This window comes from Phacochoerus africanus, chromosome 14 (genome assembly GCF_016906955.1).
Source record: "Phacochoerus africanus isolate WHEZ1 chromosome 14, ROS_Pafr_v1, whole genome shotgun sequence".
Lineage (NCBI taxonomy): Eukaryota > Metazoa > Chordata > Mammalia > Artiodactyla > Suidae > Phacochoerus > Phacochoerus africanus.
Window position 1 is genome coordinate 59719565 of NC_062557.1, and position 15627 is coordinate 59735191.

Genomic DNA, 15627 nt, shown 5'->3' on the forward strand with positions numbered 1-15627 from the left:
GGAGCACCACCCGTCCTTGTGATACATCATACACAGAACGAAGGAAGAGAGCCCACGAGACGGCCTCGACGGATGCAGAAGACACCCGGCAGATCCGACACCACGTCCCATACAGACACTCAGAGAACTAGGAACAGAAGGCACGTCCTCAAAGGCACCTGGGAAAAAGCGCCGGCTGACGTCAGACCCAGGAGAGCGGCGGAGAGCTTGCCGCCTCGGCTCGGGAACAAGGCCTGGCGACCCACTTCCACGCTGCTCCCGACGCGCCACCGAGCACTCAGGCCAGAGCCCTGAGACGAGAAAGAGAAACGGAAGGTGCCCAAGCTGGAAAGGCAGAGTCAAGCTGTCCCTTCACAGAGGATCCGCCCTCCCGTGGAGAGAACCCTGAAGACTCCACGTACAACACAAAACTCCGAGACCGCCGCCGCGGGAGCTCAGCAGAGCTGCGGATCCACACACGGACCTCAGTCTTGCTTCCCTTCACCAGCGCGAACGACCCAAGAGGAACGAGCCCATCCACAACGTCCAAAGAATGAAACGCCTGGGAATAACCTGACCCAAGGAAATGGAGAGAAAGGCAAGACACGACTCGGGACTGGTTCCCGGGGGGGGGGGGGGGGGGGGGCAGGAGGATGGGACGGAGAAGGACCCACGTGTGGACCCGGGTCCCGGGGAGGGCGACCCCGGGTTTCCCGCTGCTGGCAGGACTGCGCACACGGACGGGGGGGACGGCTACAGGCGGGTGGAGAGCGGCAGACGGAGGGGACGCCAACGACGCCCGGGACCGCCCAGGGGCCAGTGAGGAGCGCTGCTCGTCCCCGTCACGGCGAGGAGAGTCCAGGCCCTGGGGTCCAAGCGGAAAACAGACACACCAGGACAATCTCCAAGAGCTCCCGCAAAAGAAATAAATTGCAGGGTAAGAGTTTTAAAACATGCCAAATTACCCAATTACATTTATAAACAGTACTTTAAGCAGGATCCATCAAGTTTTAACCCTTTACAGACAGCCCAAGGAAAGGGAAAGGCACCTTTCAGCCTTAAATCAGACTGTTAAAAGTCTGAGCTAGCTCACCTCTTCCTGAATATACTGTAACAAGAACGGAGATGCTCTTAAATTATCAACAGGAATATTGAAGAAGCCCTGAATTTCCTTTTGGTGTAAATCCATAGTAATGAGATGAGTTAGACCTTTGAAAATAAAGCAGACACAAACACACAAATAGTTTCATAACCAGCTGCAGTGTAGGAATAAGTACTATACAAAACAAGATACCATACATAATAAATTACTACTGAAAACTACTCTCTCAGAAGCTCCTGCTGTGGTACGGTGGGTTAAGAACTGTCTCTGGGAGTTCCCGTTGTGGCGCAGTGGTTAACGAATCTGACTAGGAACCATGACGTTGCGGGTTCGATCCCTGCCCTTGCTCAGTGGGTTAAGGATCCGGTGCTGCCGTGAGCTGTGGTGTAGGTTGCAGACGCGGCTCGGATCCCGCGTTGCTGTGGCTCTGGCATCGGCTGGTGGCTACAGCTCCAACACAACCCCTAGCCTGGGAACCTCCATATGCCGAGGGAGCGGCCCAAGAAATGGCAAAAAGACAAAAAAAAAAAAAATTGTCTCTGAGGTGGCACGGGTTCGATCTCCAGCCCTGCACAGTGGGCTAAGAATCTGGTGCTGCTGAAGCTGTGGCGCAGACTGCACCTGTGGCTCTGATTCCACCCCTGGCTCGGGAACTTCCATATGCTGAAGGCGTGGCTGAAAAAGGAAGAAAAAAACTGCTTTCTCATCAAAAACTCGGCATCCTCATTTCTCAGATTTTTTTTATTACAATGAGATCATAAGACAATAGAAAATCTAAGTCTTGGTCTCTGCCCCCAGCTCCCCGCACAAAGCTCCCTCCAGGGTAAGATCCCTGGGGCAGCTCGCGCTCTAACCTTTGGCCTTTGACCCCATCTCCGATGCAGAGCTCCCGAAAGCCTTAAAAATTCCTCAGTGATTGGCGCACCAGGAGAGCCTGACCCCGGATGGGGCTTGTCACCATGACTGAAAGCTCAGCATTTTCAGGCCCCGACCCTCACCCTCCAGAGAGGGGAGAGCGGCTGGGAAAAGAGTTAATAACTGACCACCTCCATCCACCCGGACGCTCACCCGTGCCCTTGGCCGTGTCCTGTCCTAGTGAACTGCTGACAGTGGGACAGTGTCCCTGAGTTCTGTGACGAGCTCTGGCACATGACTCCACTCCAGACAGGACCACGGGAGCCTCTGGTTTATAGCCACGAGGTCAGCAGCACAGGTGACCTAAGCTGGACTGGGGATTCGCGTCTGGGGTGTGGGGCGGTCACTGCGGGTCTGACGCCCGACGCGCCCCCAGGCACGCAGTGTCGGCGCCGGGCTGAACGAGGGCACCAGCCGGTGCCTGGAGACCCGGCGCCCGAAGGCTGCGGGCAAAGGGCCCCTGCGGGGCGGGCGTCAGAAGCGAAGGCTTCTGTGTGGGGAGCACGGCAAGGTCACCGGCAGGCGGGGAGCGGAGTCTCCCCCGGAAGGGAGCGCCTGCGTGGTGGTTCCCACACTCGTGCAGGGTTTTCACCTCAGTGTCAGAGGTGAATAGCCAGGACCACAGGAACGCAGACACGCCTCCGATTAATCCTGCCCGAGTGGATCCCATCGCCCTGAAGCTTTGTCAGCAGGCGTGACAAAGATGGTCTGGCGGGGACCTCGACCCCATACTCTCTGACCATCCATGTGGGAAGCGAACCAGAGGGAGAATGGGCGTGTGACCATGTACAACTGAACCCCGTTGCTGTTCCGCGGAAATGACCGCAACCTCGTACATCAACTACACATCAATAAAACTAAAAACAAACAGTGGGAAAAAAAACAAAAACATTGTCTGAAGACAGGAGGTCAAACTGCACAGGCCTGTGGCTGGAAAACAGGAAGAATCTCATGCTGTGACCAGACTCAGCTCGCCGCAGGACCTAACAGTCACGCACTTGATATCGCTATGTCCTCCAGATGGAGATATAGGAAAAAAAAAAAAAAGAATCTCCATCCCACCGGCTCCTTAAAGGACATCTGAAATAATCACCTCACGAGTATAAGGAAAATTCAACTGGAAAAATTTTGTAAAGCAAACCTTGCCCAAAGCAGCAGGCAAGCGGGCCTGGGGGCCCAGGAGCAGGGCTGGAGGGGCAGGGCAGGACCTTCCCGGAAGCTCGGGGGTCCCTCCCGTCCCTGCAGCGGGTTCTTGACGGGCTCCTCCGGCTGCCGGGGTGCAGGCTTGGTTTGCTTTAGTTCTGACCCTTTGAAATGACAGAGCAGAAAGTGTGTTCTGCAGCGTCTGTGTTAAAATGTGGTGACACGGAGGCGACTTTTTTTTTTTTTGCTTTTTAGGACCACACCCGTGGCATGTGGAGGTTCCCAGACTGGGGGTCAAGTCGGAGCTGCAGCTGCCGGGCTACACCACAGCCACAGCACCACCACCAGATTCGAGCTGCACCTGCAACCTACACCCCAGGTCACAGTAATGCCAGACCCTTAACCCAGTGGGGGAGCCCAGGGATCGAACCCGTGTCCTCATTGATTCTAGCTGGGGCCTGAACCTCCTGAGCCGCAACAGGAATCCCAAGACTTGTTACTACTTCCTCTCCCTGCCGACCGTCTGCGAGGTGTGCTTCCTGTAACCGCTCCCTCTCTCTCGCCACGCACACACTCTGAAGGTCATTAGAAGCGAGGAGACACGGAGGCCATTACCTGAAAGTACACAGCACAGAGTGAAACAGATGATTTGGAAAACACACCCATCTGTCCAGGGGAAGAGGCCAAAATGCAAATGGCTACTGTATTAGAGGAGCTGAGTCCAGCGGCCTTTTCCCTGTAAAACAACTTCGATATGATTGTAACTCACCATTTCAATATCATTTTCTCAACAAAGAATTGAGGGGAAAAAAGAAGCTATTCTCGTTACCTCTGTGTCTGAAGGAGTTGCAAACAGGAGAGGGTTCTCTGCACTTTCTCTCCTTATAAATTAGCTGTCTTTTTTTTTTTTTTTGGCTGCACCCACAACATGTGGAGGTTCCCAGGCCAGGGTCTGAACCCAGGCCACAGCAGCAACCCCAGCACCGCGCTCTGAGCCCACTGCGCCACAAGGGAACTGCCTCGATGAGCTGCTTGGACTGTGCTGGACGCTCTAACGCAGGGAAGGCAAGGCTTTACGGTGTCTGGGCCGGGCGGCCCTCCCTACCGGCTTTGCACATCATGGAGGCCAGCAGCTTGGAGACGATGGAGCCCCGCTTGCGCATCTTGCACTGCTTGCTGTAGGGGAAGTAGGGGATCACGCCGGTGACGCTCTTGGCGCAGGAGGTCTTGCACGCGTACACCATGATCAGCAGCTCCATGATGGTGCTGTTGACGTCCCTGGAAGCCGAGAGAGAAGCCCACGAGGAGCACCGTCAGACGCCTCTGTGCCAACAAAGCGACACCAAAGGGCTATGCCCGCTTGGACCCAGTCAGGCTCCAGACCCGAGAGCAACCAAGCCCGTGTCCCCCCAGCCTCCGTCAGCCCCACGTGCCCTCTCAGCCCTTGAGCTTCCTCCTTGTCCACTGAGCAAAGTGACGCCAGGGAGTCCGGTGCGCGAGCACCACGGGGCCCCTCCAGGGCTGCTGGTGCGCCGAGCCCAGCCCCCCGGCGCTGGAACCCACCCCCGCCGGGGAAGGCCGGTCTCCCGCCTGTGGCAGCCCGACCGCTCTCCGCACGCGGGCTCCTGGGCAGCACCTCTCAGGGAGTCGTCTACACTCACCCTCCCGTTCTCTCCCACCCTCGTCCAGCCCAGGTCACCGAAGACCTCTGCGTGGCTAAAGCCAAGGGCTGGCCTCAGGCCTCCCTGCCCACAGCGCTGCTCGCCCCACCCGCCTGCCCCCCTTCCCTCTGCTGGGCCCTCTCCTCCCAGCTTCTTGCCCTAACACCGTTCGCTGTCCTCCTCTCCCCTCTCCCCCTTCATCCCCCGAGCTTCCCGTCCCAGTTCGCAGCCTTAGAAATGCTGGATCCTCACACTGAGGCTGCACCACTCCCGCCTAACAGGTTCAACTGCTTCTTGACAATTTCACTGGCCTGACTGTTACACCCTCTGGAAACATGCCCCAAACTGAAATGTCCTTCGCCCCCAAAGCCTGCTTCATCATGAAACTGCTGTCTCCGTCGATGCAACGCTCCTTACCCGGTTTACTCAGGACAAAACCCCCGAGAGTTACCGCATGTCACTACACTGCTGCCCTGGGGCCGAGCCTCAGTGGGCCCAGGCGACGGCCTGCACCCACCCATCTCCGGGCACGCCCGTCTCCGCACAGCATCCCTCTGGATCTGCAGGTCAAGGTCGGGTGGTCCCCATCTTGCACGCCCCCCGCAGAAGCCCAAGGCTCCTTGGGGACCGCCCCACCGCCACCTGTACTCTGCTCCCCCCTCGTGCCCTCCTCCCAACACCGGGGGGCCCTGCCCCGAGCGGCTTCCTTCCTCGCCTTCTCGCAGCTTCCAGACGCCACCCACAGGCTCCCTCGCTCCATCCCTCCCTCCATTTCGCCCCGTCCCCTCTGCGAGGGTCTGGGTTTTAGCCCGCAGTATCACCACCGCCGACCAACGACACGCTCCTCAACTTTCGTGTCGCTTGCCTGTCCGAGAACACAGACGCCCTGAGGACAGGGCTCTGCGATCTGTCGGCCCACACGCACCTCCGCACCTGCAACCGCGGCGGGCGCCTGGCAGACGTGCACCCGGCTCTGTGAGTCAGTGGGGTACAAACTGTCCGGGTGGGTAGAAGCTCAACCAGCCGGCTTCCGAGGCGGTGCGGCAGCCTGGCAGAGAGCACGCGACGCGAAGGGGTGAGGGCAGAGGAGCCAGCAGTGGCTGTAAAGTCACACCCGGGTTCCCCAACGAGGCTCCAGGAACACTCTTCCCGGGAGTTGGTTCAAGGCTTTTCCCATCACTAAACTCAAGTAATAACTTGTTTGAGTTACAGGAAACGTTAACGGGCAGAATTTTCTCAATTTAAATTTTGTCTCCTGGAGTTCCCGTCATGGCGCAGTGGTTAACGAATCCGACTAGGAACCATGAGGTTGCGGGTTCAGTCCCTGCCCTCGCTCGGTGGGTTAACGATCCGGCGTTGCCGTGAGCTGTGGTGTAGGTTGCAGACGCGGCTCGGATCCCGCGTTGCTGTGGCCCTGGCGTAGGCCGGTGGCTACAACTCCGATTCAACCCCTAGCCTGGGAACCTCCATATGCCGCGGGAGAGGACCAATAAATAGTACAAAAAAGACAAAAAAGATGAAAAAAAAAATTTGTCTCCTCATTTTAATGCCCACAACTAGTCTACAGCGAAAGGAAACAGAAGGTGGATCCGACGACACCAAACCTCAGTGTTAACCATCTAGGCTTCCTGCACCCTGGACGAGACCGAAGGCCCTGAGTTACACAGGCTTACAACGCGCTCCGGAATAATCCGAGACAAGGAACGTAGAGAAAACTGAGGGCATGGTTCTGGCTAGAGGAGGAAGGACTGACAGAGAGCAGCGGCAGGACAAAAACAGCACTGGAGCAGCCCAGTAACGGCAAGAACGGCAGGACCTGAAAACGCGAAGAGCCCGAGGGCCGCCCTTCTGAAGGCTGGAGCCCCAGGGCCTGCTTGGCCCCCTGGGTGAGGCTCCGAGCTCTGGGCGTCTGTCCCAAGGGCATCACACGTCTCTCTGGGGACAGGGGAGCACTGCCAACACCCCAGAGCCGGAGGGAGCACCAGCCGTTCCACGCTCGCACCTGCCCCTGTGCCCAGGCTGAAGGCTGAGTGTGGGCCCGGCTCCACCTTCTGGTCTGCGAGGTGAGCGCAGCGGGCACCCCGTGGCCCAGCTCTGCAGAGGAGCCTCAGCGGCAGGACAAAACGCAGCCCAGGCCCCGCGGCAAAGGCCTGGCACCGGCTTTCCAGGACAAGGGGTCAGTGACAGGTCCCCTTGGGCTCCTCCTCCCAGAAGAGTCTGACGGCTCTGTGATTTCGCCCCAACAAACCAACGACCAGGACAGAGATGTGCGAACTGCTCCACGTCGAAATGCTCCTGGAGCCTGGCTCTTGGCCTCTGTCTCCGGTAGTCACCCCACAGAGAACACCGACCGAGCACGCAGCCACCTTGGGACTCTCCAGGCTAACAGGTGCTGCCCGCACAGACGCATCTCCGGACAGAGCGACAACTTGCACAGAGCGAGGCCTCGGGGCCACCCGCGGACGGAGTGCGTCTGATCAAAACCCCCCGAACCCTCCATCCCAGCCCACACATCTGTACCCGCAACGATCTAGAGCGCACGAGTGCGTCGTGTCACAGCCGACAGGGGCGCGTGCCCTCGGCGCCTTCTGCTGCCTCCGCTGCTCATTTCACTGATGCGACCAAACAGTAAGTGGTGACCACACCTAAACTGCCTGCAGCAGACGTTTAAGAGCCCCCAGGAAGCAAGCTCCTCTCCCCCCGCCTCGCTCCTTTTCCGGAACCCGAAGGGTCTCCCTCCAAGGGTTACGAAACTCCAGCTACCAGACCCAGGGTAAGGGCCCGCGGACAGTGACAGCCCCGCCCCGACACTGGTGGTGTCTCCCCTTCGAGCACCCTGACAGGACACACGAAGTCGGCAGCTCTGGCGGGAAAATCAGCAGAGTAAGATAAGCCAGTTTTAAACCAACCCCAGCTCTGCCTGGCCAGGCAGCTCATGATTCTGAACACACAAGCCCAGCCGGGGCCCAGGAGGCAACAGCAGTCCTGCCGGCTCAGTACTCACTTTGAAACAGTCTGGATGATGAAAACATCCTTCCCCCGCACAGACTCTTGAATTTGCACTCTTGTTTCTGGCGGGAAAAGGGAAAAGAGGGGCAGGGTGAGGAAGGCACGTCATTTTCAAAAATACACAGAACACCTGCATCGCGCCCGAATGCTCTAAGACCCGGCAACTGGCATGGTTATAAAAACCACACTAGGAAGGGATGACGTTTCCCACGTGAGCCAAGCAGACCCACCTCCCCCCTCCTCGCACGTGGGCGTGGGCGCCGTGTCCTTCGCAGAAATGCCACCCTCACTCGCTCAGCCAGGCCTCGCCGGCCAAGGGCACAGCAGGCACGAATGACTGCTAGCAACGCTGCGGCAGGAAAGCCAGACACGGCCCCAGATCCTACTCTCAAAGCCTCGTCATCGGCCACAAGGAAACAGTACGACGAATCCAGAGTGGGAAATTCCACAGGACAAACTCTCCGAAAAGTCAGTGCCGTGGGAAGAACGAAGGGAAGTGAGGGCACTGTCCCAGACGGGAGAAAACAGATGAAACACATCACTGAAGCGAGACTCCCGGTTGACAGAACCGAAACCAGCCAGGACAGCTGGGAAAACCCGAATACGGGTGAGACAGCACATGACAGAGAAGTCTCGTTAATTCCTTTCCACGTGACAACACTTAGGAGCGGAGTCCTCCTTCCCAGGAGATGCGTGGTCAGCAGGCGGGGCTCGCAGCGATGCCTGCGGCTCACCCCCGAGTGGTTCCACAAACACACCTTCCTGCGGCAAAACCTTCCCACCGAATCCGGGCGGCGGACTTGCATGTGGGTATTCACGGCTGCCTTCTTGCAAATGTTTTATAGGTGTGCACATTTTCATGAAAAACGTTGGAAAAAACAGAATACATGTTTACGAAACAATGCGGCACCGTGTAGAGAAAATGAGCTGTAGAGTCAGGGAGGTCTAGAGCCGAATCCTGACTCTGGTCCGCCTGGGCCTGGCCCTGACCTCAGCCCCGCATCAGCTCTTCGGAATCGAGTAGCAAGGACTCCACAGACACTGGCGCCCGCTTCCCGCCTTCCCCCCGAACCCGATTCATGAACCTGGAGGGCGGCAGCCCCGCCCGAGCCCCCGCCTGCCTAGACCAGATGAAGGTCGCCACCCAACGCCCTTCGGCGGCAGAATCTCCTCCAGACGCCCTGCGTCTTTTCCCCCGTTACACTTTCTCCCATGGAAGCCACGTGGGAAGAGGGGCGGGAATGGGGAAAACACAGGGCAGAGCAGCTTCGTGCCTTTTAAAGTGTCCTGTAAGTTCCCACGATGGAAAAGGAGCGGGAACACCAGCGTGGACCAAGCGCCTCCTCTGTGCCCAAGACTGCCAGGCACACGAGCCATCCCCTTTGACCCGCAGAAGGGCCCCATCACCCGCAGCTTAGAAACGGGCAATCACCTGCCCAGGGTGAGCCGGGAGGTTCTCAGGCCTGTGCGGTTGTCTGTCCTCCCGCTAGAGGAATTCCAACAGCCGCCATCTCTACAGAAGGTACAGAGACGAACCAAGGTTTTTACAACTTGGGATGTTTATGCAACGACACAGATCAATTAGCAGAAAGCACTTCCTGACATGACACCACGGCGTCCGGCCTGAGCCAGTGGGGTCTGGGGTAAAGAAGAGCCACCCTCGGACACACAGGACACCCGCGCCGCACCCGCCGCAGGTGACGGATTCAACCGCCCCCTGAGCTACTGCTCCCTTCAGTTGGCCAGTGGTTCACGAACCTGTGCCCTTGCTACGGGAAGAGGCCTAAGGACGAGAGCTAAAGCCCCCGGGTGTGACTTGCCCTGGAATTCTCTACCTCACTGGCACTGCTGGGAGGGGACACACTGCACTCGGTCCCCTCGCCTGCCTGTCTTCCTGGTGACAGAACAAACTGGATGCTGACCGTGACCCTGGGTCGGTGGTGGAGAAGGAGGGACCCATCCGGCTCGTCATGCACCACAAAAGCCCACCGCTGCGGGAGCGTGGGCTCACTCACCTCTGTCGGGCTCCTGGTAAACCTGTACCTTGCCCATCTCCACCCCCAGCCGCCTGGGGAAGAAAAAGACGAGAAATGCTGAAAGATACCAGAACAGACTCGACAGCTAACTCATTTCCAAATTCATGAAAAGAATAGAGATTTTTAAAAATACAGGGGTTTCTATCGTCAAATGGGAAGTGGGCAGCAAAGGTTCAGGCACGCCATCACCTACCCCGCCCAGCCCGACCCTAGGCCTACCCAAGAGACCCGCGCAGGCCTCATGGACCTGGCCCCTGGCCTCCCTGCCCTCCCGCCACGGTCCTGCTGTTCCCTCTGCCCTAGACCCTCCCGAGGTGCCTGCTCAGGTTTCCCAATTCACTTTCCATCCCAAGGTTCAAGGGCACCTGACACCCAAGCTAAGGCAGATCATCTGCCCCCCTCATCACGCATTTGTCACCTTTGGGTGACTTGCTTCTCGTCTGGCCCCTCCACTAGAGAAGGAAGGGTTCCGTCTGGCTCGTGCACCGTTACTCTCCATGATCCAGGTCAAGGCTGAGCACACAGCACACAGTGGGGTATTTATCTAATAAATCACTAAAATGACACTGAACTATAACCTACGAACTCTTTTGGAGAGTACATGCTCTTCCCCATTCTTTATCCTGAAATAAGTCCGCACAGGTGGCACCTAACACAACCTCTGGCACGCAGGGGTCACTGAGGAAGCACCTGCCAGATGAATGCAGGGGAGTGAGGGCTGTTTACAAGAAGGTGAGCCCTTAACTCAGAGATGATATGAGGTTACCTACAAAACATCTGCTTTCCAATTTGACAGTCGGGGCCAAGCCAGTTAGCAAATTTAAAACATCACGTCATCAAATCAGATTTTTTTTTTTTCTTTTTACAGCCGCACCTGTGGCGTATGGACATTCCTGGGCCAGGGGTCAAATCTGAGCCACATCTGTAACCTACACTGCAGCTTGCAGCAACACCAGATCCTTTACCCACAAAGCAAGGCCAGGGATGGAACCCACACCCTCACAGAGACAACCTCGGGTCCTTAACCCAAAGTTAACACAGGTAACCCCCAAATTTTAATAGTGCGATTATACTCACTCGGCAATTTTCTTGGAAAGCTCCATACACGACGAATTAGAATTTGCTGAAAACAACACCAGACCTCCTTTGGTCACGTTCATTGTGGCTTCTAATTCAGGTGGCGCGACACAAAACATCAAACCTTCTTGGTTTCCCAATTCTCAGAGCCTAGAAGACACAAGACAGAGTAAGAACGGCCATCCGATATTAAATACACCTGAAAAGTTTGTTTTTGTTTTTGTTTTTTTTAATAGCAAATGACTGAAGCTGAAGGAAATCAGTTTTTACCATAATGGAGTCCTTCGCACTAGACATGGACTGGACAAACAGAAAGTCTATCAGAACGTGAAGGTTCCAAATCTATGGAAAGGCGTTACCACGTGACTTAACTGGTTTTCACAACCACTGGGAATAAATGATAAACTTACAAGAAAGGTGGAGCTGAAGAGCTCAGTGTTTTACTGTGTGCTGTTCAAGGGCAATTACGACAACCTCCTTTTAGTCTCTGACAACAAAATTCCTCCTGGATTAACACACAGAGAAATGGCAGGGCCATTAGCAAGGACAAGGACTGACCGACCCTCAAGTAACGAGTAAGTAACTCTTCCACGCCCAGCTTTTCTGGTAAGGTCTGTCCACCAGCAAACCTCCCCCGGCCTTATAGCTGCCCTGGGTCCTGTCTAAGCCTGACCCGGCCGCCTGCATTTTCCTCAACTGGAATACAAGGTTGACCAGGTAAGAAGGACCTCAAAGGAAAGTCAATCAGGCACCCAGCGGGCCAGCAGCAGGGCACAGGCGGGAGAGTCCCCGGCCTGGAAGTCATCAGAGCGAGGTTGTACCCACAGGCCATCGGTGTGGCTCTTCACCCTCCCGCTTCTGGGCTCAGTGTCCTGACAGCCAGGGACTAGATGTGTCAGCAACAACCGGGCAGGCCTTCAGCGAAGGAGGCGCCTTCCCAGCAAGCCCAGAGCCTTCCCTCGGTCCTGTGTTTCCTCAGGGGGGTGCTGGGAAGGCGGGCAAAGAGTAGGATAAGGTGAAGCCCAGCACATCTTTTTTTGCTATTCTTAAATTGAAATATACAATCACATTCTTCTTGTAAAACAAACAAAAAAACTGATACATGACCGTTTAGGCTAAAGTCACTAGCTCCGGAGTTCCCATTGTGGCTCAGTGGTTAACGAGTCCGACTAGGAAACATGAGGTTGCGGGTTCGATCCCTGGCCTTGCTCAGCGGGTTGAGGATCCGGCGTTGCCTTGAGCTGTGGCGTAGGTCACAGACGCGGCTCAGATCTGGTGCTGCTGCGACCGTGGTGTAGGCTGGCAGCTACAGTTCCGATTGGACCCCTAGCCTGGGAACCTCCACATGCCGCAGGTGCGGCCCTAGAAAAAGACTAAATAAATAAATCAAGTCACTAGCTCCAATCCCAGGCTTGTTCCCACCCACCACCATCTAAGTGATTTACTCGTTAGCTATAGACAACATCAGGCTGCCACGCGCTGACACATGTGGTCCCCACTGAAAACAGGTAGAAAAATACATTTCTAACAGAAAAAGGGATCATCGTGCAAATCCACCTATAACCCGCTTTTGTTAAACAATGTATTTTGACAACCCAGGTAGAAAGCACAGGCCCACGCGTCCTCCTGAACTGCTGCCAGTACCCCCGGAGCCGGCAGGTCACCAACCCGAATGGGCCTCCTAGTGCACGTGTGTCTCTCTCTGCAGTACCTGCCAGGGGGACCCACTGGGCCATGTGTGGTGCCACTCCCGGCCCTAGGGGCAGGCTAGGAGGGCACCTTTCCCCACAGGGCCCCTCTTCACGACAGGAAACGTGGGCCATCCCAGTGGACTTGACCGAAAGCCTATGAATTACCAACGGAAACAGATGCACAACCGACCAAAGCCCTAAGGAGACCAAGGAGCACCACAGGTGCATGTACGACACAAAGTAGCTTTGGAGCAGGATCAGCAACGTACAGCCCACAGGCCAAAACCTGCGACTTCTGTGAATACAGCTGCAGGGGAACGCGGCCATGCTCGCTGTCTACAAGTCGTCTACAAATGCAACGGCAGAACCTAAAACACTACCTGGCCCGCACAGAAACAGCGTGTCGACCAGCTACACAGCACAGCGCCGGGGGCACCGGGGCAAACGAAAGAAAGAATCAATTTCCCCATCCGCACTCAGAATCGGAAGAGACCTTAGGTGTTGTCTTCTCACACCACCTCCCAAGCACTCTAGGTCTGGGCTTAGGAACAGACGGTACAGGTCTGGAAAAGGAAACCACAGCAGAAATAAAACTCACTCTCCCGCAGTTGTGAACACAGGCTTCAGAGTCAAATCCAGGCGGTATCCTGGCTCCTTGCTTCCCCTGAACTCACTGCGAGGCCTCGCATCAACGACCCTCCCAGCCTCAGCTCCCTCATCCACAGAGCTGTGAACACTGGCCCTACGGGGTTGCTGCACAGTTCGTTTCCATACAGCACTTAACACAGGGCCCCACAGCAGAAAATGCTTGTAAACGGAAGCCGTGATGGTCAACTTCAAATACTCTGGTTTTCCACCAAACACGTACGGAACACGCCCGGGCCATCATTTTATACCCCTGACCTTCAACTGAGAAGCTTCTTAAGGAGCTTCCGACAGGGCGCCGCGGAAACGAATCCAACAAGTAATTATGAGGTTTCGGGTTTGATCCCTGGCCTCGTTCAGTGGGCAAAGCATCTGGCGTGGCCCCGAGCTGTGCTGCAGGTCGCAGACGCGGCTCGGATCCCGCGTGGCTGCGGCTGTGGTGCAGGTCGGCGGCTGGAGAGTTTTCAACCCCTCGCCTGGGAACCTCCATGTGCTGCCGCAGGTGCGGCCCTAAAAAGCAAAAAAAAAGAAGTATCTTCAAGACCCACCGTGTTCTTTCAAGGACTTAGAAGACTGCAAACGAAAGCATGTGAGGGGCCGGAGCGGCCCTTGGAGGCAACGCCGTCCATCTCGAGGACTCAGGACTCTCACCACGGAGCCCGGCCAGAGACCGAGCCGCCTCAGGGCAGATGCCCATGTCCTGAGGGCCCCATCGCTTCCAGTTCTTACTTAGAACATGACACGATTCCTCTCCCGGCGGCCTCCGCTGCCTGGGCCGTTCCCTGACCATTTGCAGGATCCTTCGAAGCAGCTCCCTTCCCACAGGGCAGTCCTGTCTCAACACGGCGCCCTTGCCTCTGCGCCTCTTCTCCTGGACCCCTGGAACCGCTCCTTAATCGTCGCGGCTTAAGGGTCCCTCACCACTGACTGGTCTCCGGGGTTCCAGGTTTCAGGAACAGAAACCCAACCCAAGGGCACACTCGCTACGGCACAGGCGGGGAGTTCGTTTGGAAACAGTCACCGATAAAGTCACACTTTCCATTTCACCAGCGGGTCAAACAATACAACTAGCTGCTAGTTTCAGCTGCCCTGTTGGAAATCAAGCTTCAAGAAGTGAGGCTTCAAGATGATCCTCAGAAGCACAGTCCCCATCAGGACGGGGCTTGCAGACGCCTCCTTAGTACAAGGCGTCGGCGCGACACGGAGCATAAAGGCCACACCCCCAGCCCCAGCCCGCCCCTAAACTAGAGCTGCTTTCACATTTATTCGATATTTGCTCTAAAACATATGAGAATTCCAACACACGAACACACACCCTTTTCAGAGAAATCTGAGCACCTTAAAAAAGGCAAATCATGTTCCTCTTCGAAGGAGATTGGGCAATCTGTTAAGCCTCGTGAACAAAACCGCACTGAAAGAGCCCTTGCTTTGCAAGGGCTGGCAGTCATTTCAAAACCTCTCATCCACAGTTCAGATGACGAAGGCCTGCATCCAAGTGTGTGCTCTCCCCCTAACACGTATGCTATGCAGACACTTCCCACTTGGCCCTGGAGTGTCCAGACTTGGTGTGCCCACCCTGGGTACCAGCTACAAGTCCTTGGCCTGCCCCTTCCTGACAAGAGAGAGAGAGATGCTGGGTAAAAACAGCTCCCCACCCCCATCCCGGGAGTTCCTGTTGTGGCGCAGTGTAAATGAATCTGACTAGTAACCACAAGGACACAAGTTCAATCCCTGGCCTCGCTCAGTGGGTTAAGGATCCAGCACTGCCATGAGCTGTGGTGTAGGTCGCAGACGCAGCTTGGATCTGGCATTGCTGTGGCTGTGGCATAGGCCAGGAGCTGCAGCTCCGTATCGACCGCTAGCCTAGGACCTTCCATATGCCATGGGTGTGGCCCTGAAAAAAAAAAAAAAAAAAACACAACCAGCTTCCTCCACCAGAACTTAAGGTCCAGGAGAGCAGAGATTCCCTCCTCTGTATACCTAGCGCCTAGACCAGCACTTGGCAGAGGGAGAGGCTAAGTGTTTGTCAAATAACAAATGTTTGCTGAATGTAGCCTGACCTCATTGAGCTGCAATGATTAACAAACGGAGTTGAAAGCAACTAAAAGGCGTCACGGCATCATAAAACATAGAGTTCTCTTTATTGGTGATGTACCTGCCTCGAAGAAAACTGGCTTCTGGGGAGGCAGTACTGACGAGACTCAGAAGGGCAAAACTTAAAGGGAATGAATCCTTCCTCCACAGCCCTGTGCACAGCGCCCTGCCGCCTCCCCAAGAGAACGTTTCTTTTTAGCTAATACCATTTTTTTTTAGCACTCCGAATTCTTATGACAACTCAATCAAGCAGGTGCTAAAAGTGGATGCCTTTC

At 55.9% G+C, this 15627-nt stretch overlaps 1 protein-coding gene across 6 annotated transcripts in view; it reads right to left on the minus strand.

Annotated features, from left to right (window-relative positions):
• The window catches only part of PRPSAP2 (phosphoribosyl pyrophosphate synthetase associated protein 2), a 38531-nt gene that overhangs the window by 21749 nt on the left and 1155 nt on the right, over window positions 1-15627 (minus strand). For 2 of the 6 annotated variants that reach the window (XR_007131930.1, XM_047758482.1), the window contains exons 2-8: window positions 11748-11908; window positions 11333-11427; window positions 10923-11072; window positions 9825-9877; window positions 7805-7871; window positions 4245-4417; window positions 1073-1188 (exon numbers count right to left, since the gene is read on the minus strand). Coding sequence is in view for 5 of the 6 variants with exons in the window: in XM_047758482.1 (XP_047614438.1) it covers window positions 1073-1188; window positions 4245-4417; window positions 7805-7871; window positions 9825-9877; window positions 10923-11041 (528 nt within the window). In the remaining variant the exon portion in view is untranslated. Of the gene's footprint in view, window positions 1-1072; window positions 1189-4244; window positions 4418-7804; window positions 7872-9824; window positions 9878-10922; window positions 11073-11332; window positions 11428-11743; window positions 11909-15627 lie in introns of all 6 variants that reach the window. The other 4 variants (XM_047758480.1, XM_047758483.1, XM_047758478.1 and 1 more) reach the window with 3 other exon arrangements.